Raw genomic sequence first — 6,000 nt, 5'->3', positions numbered from 1 at the left:
TCAAGAGCAGGTGGTTTTATACTCTCAGTGTTAGAAACCATGATATGCACTTTTATCAGTTTCATATGATTATTAGAATTCAAGATGTTATGTAAGATGTAGGCCCAAACAGTTAGTCATTGCCAAAAAAAAAAAAAATGGAAAATGTACATTTCTTTAGAGGAAACAAAAATGTGACCATTTGCATCTTGTCTTAATTTACAATTATTAAGTCCAATTTTAATGTTTATAACAACAAAAAAGACACGGTAGCATTGTTATACACCTGAAAAAGATTCCAGATAGAATGTCCTTATTCACAACAGAAACCAAGAAGTCCTAATTCAATCTACAGATTTTATTTCTGATCACGTAATAAACTTTCACTTATTTCTTTGAGTCTACTTTCTGTTAACAACAAACATCTTGTCAGATGTTACATCACTGATTTCCAAGCTCTCCTTCCATTGTACGAAATTTCCCCTTTAACTAAGATGTACCTAGAGATACCAAGACAACTCAGATAGCTGTAATGGCCTTGGTAATTCTGTCTTACTACTTAGTTGACTTATTCCAGTGAAGGCTAGTGTCAAGTTTATCCAATAGTCTTTGATTTCAGAATTACTTATAATAGTAGAATATAGCATCACATACAGAAATCTTGATCAATAATCTACGCACATCTCATAGCCAGTTATCTTTCTAAACAATTTGAAAATGTAAAATATGCAATATTATTTAAAATAAATATACAATATATAGTTTCTACATTCTCAGACAGGCTTAAAAATGAGGTAATAAAAACTTAACTGATTAAACCTTTTACCATTCTGGAAATGGCTTAGGGAAAGAGTGAAATTTTTTTTTTCTTAGTCTTTTCATATTTTCTTGAAATGCTTCTGAGTAGCTTCTTTTCTATTCTGAAACATTATGTAAAAAATCCTTAAGCTTTGTTGGATAGTCTGTCATCACCCCGGTTGCTCCCAAATCAAAAGCTCTTTTGTATTCCTGTTCTTCATTTAATACCCAAATATACACCTGAAAATTAGAAACACAAGAAGAAATGTTAACATAGAAAATCTTTTTTTTTTCTTTTCTTTCTTTCTTTAGCCACGCTTGTGACATGCGGAATGTCAATACTGTTAACTGTAAGGTAGAGTTTGAGGTCTTTGAATGAGAACTAGCAAGGCAGCGGCATCAGAGTTGGACACCAGGACACCAAATTAGATCAGGTAAAAGTTCCTACCTCTTAAACGTGTGTTAAACAGGTAAACTACATTGTTTCGAAAACACATCATTCTAGGGCTAGGGACTTCCCATAATTGCCCAGCGGTAACGAACCGGGCAGGTATCCATGAGGATGTGGATTCAATCCCTGGCCTTGATCAGTGAGCTAAGGATCCAGAGTTGCCGTGAGCTGTGGTGTAGATCGCAGATGCAGCTCCGATCCTGTGTTGCTGTGGCTGTGGTGTAGACCTGCAGCTATAGCTCTGATTCGACCCCTAGCCTGAGAACTTGCATATGATGCGGGCTCAGCAAGACAAAAAAAATAAAATGCATCATTCCAAAAACTTACCTGAATGCCTCGGGCAGTGAGATGGTCAAACAAAGCTTTCCTCATTAATAAACTAAAAAAGAGACCATAATAGAAAAGAATATTATAAAAGAATACATATGTATTTTTATTTACTATATATTTCTCTCTCTCTCTCTTTCTGGCCTTGCTCATGGTATGCAGAAGATCCTAGGCCAGGGATCAAACTTGCACATAGCAGTGACAATGCCAGATACTTAACCCACTGAACCTCAAGGAAACTCCTCATTTAGTCAATTTAGAGTTTATAATTCCTAGTTGAATTTAATCCCAATGTCCAAGCAATTTCAGCAACAGCCTCAAGTAATAACAGCTGCTGTGGATGCATTTATATCTTAGCTGCTGGATCTCTTTTCTACTCCTTGTTGCCATTAGATCCCCAGGAGACCCATTCTTAATTGAAGCAGCTCCATGGGGAAGAGGCTTCCTCACTTTCCCTGCTGGCAACATAATGAGAGTGAAAAAGAATTTAGAAGTCTGTGAGCCTAACTTTCCAAATTAAAATAAGGAAGTGGAATTTCCGTCATGGCTCAGTGGAAACAAATCCGACTAGGAACCATGAGGTTGCCAGTTCGATTCCTGGCCTCACTCAGCAGGTTAAGGATCTGGCGTTGCCATGAGCTGTGGTGTAGGTTGCAAATACAGCTTGGATCTGGTGTTGCCATGGCTGTGGTGTAGGCTGGCAGCTAGAGCTCCGATTAGACCCCTAGCCTGGGAACCTCACTATGCCTAAGGAGCAGCCCTTAAAAATAAATAAATAAAAATAAGGATGTGAACTTGGGTCAAAGTCTATATCACAGTCTATTTACAAACTGAATTAGCTTTTTTGTGAGCTATCTTAGAAACCTAATGTCTATCGATTACATTATCCTTTATATAGGGAAAAAAGTGGGTTTTTTTGGTTCCAAATAGCTAACTTAAAAGTAAATGTTTAGGAGTTCCCATTGTGGCTCAGTGGTTAACGAATCCAACTAGGAACCATGAGGTTTCGGGTTCGATCCCTGGCTTTGCTCAGTGGGTTAAGGATCCGGCGTTGCCGTGAGCTGTGGTGTAGGTCGCAGATGCGGCTCAGATCCCAAGTTGCTGTGGCTCTGGTATAGGCCAGCAGCTGTAGCTCCAATTAGACCCCTAGCCTGGGAACTTCCATATGCGCTGGGTGCAGCCCTAAAAAGATAAAAAAAAAACGGGGGTTCCGGTCGTGGCTCAGCAGACACAAATCTGACTGGTATCTATGAGGATGCAGGTTCGTCCCTGGCCTCACTCAGTGGCTTAAGGATCCGGTGTTGCCATGACCGGTGGTGTAGGTCACAGATGCATTTCTTTAAAGCAGCTGCCCACCCTATAGGTGAGACTTCCTTTCTGCTAAGTTTCAGTGCAGAATTTTCTGAAAAATGCACCATTAGTAAATATACACTCTTACCTATATGGCATTGCTATACACACTTCTTTTCATCATTTTTGACTGCAGGCTGGTGAAACAGTGAATAAACAGAAGGGGATGGATATGTATCCCAGCTCTACTGCTAACTGGCTAGATAATCCCAAGTGAACCATTTAACTTTGGGTAAATTTTCTCCTGAATTTGATGGGATTATCTCTCAATTCCTCCTCAGGTTTGGCGATTAGTAATTAAGCTACTTTTAGATGATTCATACACATCCATTTGTATAGTAGGTGTTCAAATTACATGTACAAAGCCTGCTCTAACTTATAAGCATGGCATTTAATAGATACAGTTAAAACAATAACATGTATATCAAGAAACTAAAATTCTCACATGTCAGAAAGCCAGATGAGAAACTTTTGACTTCTGGACATCGTGTGTGGTTCTTTCAGTCTGAGATGAAATAAAATTTAGGTCATAAATTAGAAACACAGGAATATGTCAGTGTGATAAAATAAAACAAGTTCAAAAAACAAAAAACAAACAAACAAAAAAACCCCAGCATCTTCCTTGCACTTAATATGTGCTTAAAATATTTGGAGAACAAATCCCATTTGGGTTCTCTATTTTCATTGATTTCAAGCTAACTTTCTGCTACCACTATTCAAAGGTTAAAATTTAAAAGTCATCTTTCCAGGAGTTCCCATCATAGCTCAGTGGTTAACGAATCCGACTAGGAACCATGAGGTTGTGGGTTTGATCCCTGGCCTTGCTCAGTGGGTTAGGGATCCGGTGTTGCCGTGAGCTGCGGTGTGAGTCACAGATGAGGCTCAGATCCCACGTTGCTGTGGCTCTGGCATAGGCCGGTGGCTACAGCTCCAATGAGACCCCTAGCCTGGGAACCTCCATATGCTGCAGGAGCAGCTCAAGAAAAGGCAAAAAGACAAAATAAATAAATAAGTAAAAGTTATCTTTCCAAATATCCTGGGTGCCCAGAACTCCTGTCTCTTCTTTTTTTTTTTTTTTGGTGAAGCCTCTTTAGTGGTTGTAATGTTTGTAATTTTTTTGTCTGCTGTAATTTTTTTTTTTTTTGGTCTTTTTTGTCCTTTTTAGGGCCACAGCCTCAGCCCCAGGCCAGGGGTCCAGTCGGAGCTGTTGCTGCCAGCCTACGCCACAGCCACAGCAACGCCAGATCTGAGCTGCGTCTGCAACCTACACCACAGCTCCTGACAACACCAGATCCTTAACCCACTGAGCGAGGCCAGGGATCGAACCTGCAACCTCATGGTTCCTAGTCTGATTCGTTTCCACTGCACCACGATGAGAACTCCTGTCTGCTGTAATTTTGTATGTAATAGATTCATACACACAACCAAACTTTACTATGGATTAAAAGATATTTGGAGTAAAAGTGAGACTTAAAAATATATATAAAATCATGTTTTTTCCCTTTCACTTTCAATATTTGAAAACATAGACACTGTCCTTTTAAAATATCTTTCCTACTGAAAGAGTACACTTGACTTTTAGACCTATGCTGAGTTCCTTCTTCAACCTCTTTGATGCTAGAAGCAGCACCTGTGTCCTTAACTTTGGGTTGTGCCCAGAGGCATCTCTAATTAGTCTCTCTACTCTGAAGATCCCTCAGCTGCTTGCTTGCTTGCTGGCTTTTCTTTCGCTCTTTTAGGGCTGCACCTGAGGCAATATGGAAGTTTCCAGGCTAGGAGTGAAATGGAAGCTGCAGCTGATGGCCTATGCCACAGCCACAGCAATGCCGTATCCCAGCCTTGTCTGCGACCTACACCACAGCTCGTGGCAACTCAGGATCCTTAAGCCACTGAGTGAGGCCAGGGATCGAATCAGCATCTTCATGGATACTAGCTGGATTTGTTTCTGCTGCGCCAAATGGGAACTCCTCCTCAGCTTCTTTCTAAGTTGAAAGTTCTAAGTCCATTTCCTTCTTTCTCTTTCTTTCTTTTTCTTTTTTTCTTTTTTGGCTGACCCTCAGCATATGTCATTCCCAGGCCAAGGATCAGATCCGAGCTATACTTGTGACCTAAGCCGCAGCTGCGACAATGCCAGATCCTTAACTCACTGTGCTGGGCTGAGGACTGAACCTGCATCCCAGCGCTCCCAAGACACCGCTGATCCCACTGTGCCACAGTGGGAATTTCCTGTTTCCTTTCTAACTCCTTCTAAGTCCATTTCTTGTTTCCTTTCTAACTCCTTCTATCTATACTCTTAGGATAACTCTGAATCTCCACATTTAAATTTATTTTTTTCTTTTTCTCTGAATTCATATTTTATTTGAAGCTCTCTAAATAAACTCCTTTATTCCCTAACTCTAGCCCAAGTAGAAAGTCCTGAGTGCAATTCCAGGACACTCAAGAATTTAATAACTCAAAATACTAATTACCTCATTAAACAAATTATGTTGTCTAGGACGTACTCACTATCTCTCATTAAAAAAAATTATAACAGGAGTTCCCATCGTGGCGCAGTGGTTAACGAATCCGACTAGGAACCATGAGGTTGCGGGTTCGGTCCCTGCCCTTGCTCAGTGGGTTAATGATCCGGCGTTGCCGTGGGCTGTGGTGTAGGTTGCAGACTCGGCTCGGATCCCGCTTTGCTGTGGCTCTGGTGTAGGCCGGTGGCTACAGCTCCGATTCAACCCCTAGCCTGGAAACCTCCATATGCCGCGGGAGCGGCCCAAGAAATAGCAACAACAACAACAACAACAACAAAAAAGACAAAAGACAAAAAAAAATTATAACAAGCATAATATTCTACCAATGTCTTAATCCCTAATCACTCATTTAAAGAAAAAAACTAATTTTATAAAGTTAGTTCATGTCTGTATTTTAATAATATTTGCTTCTAAAGGAACACATGGAAATGATTTAGAGAGTACAATAGTCCATTCTAGACCAGAAGAAAGCTGGAGCTCCCGCTGTGGCACAACGGGATTGGCAGTATCTTGGGAGCAATGGGACGTGGGTTCGACCCTAGCCCAGCACAGTGGGTTACGGATCCAGCATTACTA

At 40.6% G+C, this 6,000-nt stretch overlaps 1 protein-coding gene across 1 annotated transcript in view; it reads right to left on the bottom strand.

Annotated features, from left to right (window-relative positions):
- Window positions 1-322: 322 nt before the first annotated feature.
- GDPD1 (glycerophosphodiester phosphodiesterase domain containing 1) overlaps window positions 323-6,000 on the bottom strand; it is a 43,496-nt gene continuing 37,818 nt past the window's right edge. The window contains exons 8-10 of the mRNA XM_047758708.1: window positions 3,351-3,410; window positions 1,556-1,607; window positions 323-1,017 (exon numbers count right to left, since the gene is read on the bottom strand). Coding sequence (XP_047614664.1) covers window positions 895-1,017; window positions 1,556-1,607; window positions 3,351-3,410 — 235 coding nt within the window. The 3' untranslated portion in view covers window positions 323-894. The remainder of the gene's footprint in view (window positions 1,018-1,555; window positions 1,608-3,350; window positions 3,411-6,000) is intronic.

Source organism: Phacochoerus africanus, chromosome 14 (genome assembly GCF_016906955.1).
Source record: "Phacochoerus africanus isolate WHEZ1 chromosome 14, ROS_Pafr_v1, whole genome shotgun sequence".
NCBI classification, from domain to species: Eukaryota; Metazoa; Chordata; class Mammalia; order Artiodactyla; family Suidae; genus Phacochoerus; species Phacochoerus africanus.
The sequence above is the reverse complement of the archived record's forward strand: the minus strand, read 5'-3'. Positions and strand labels throughout refer to the sequence as shown.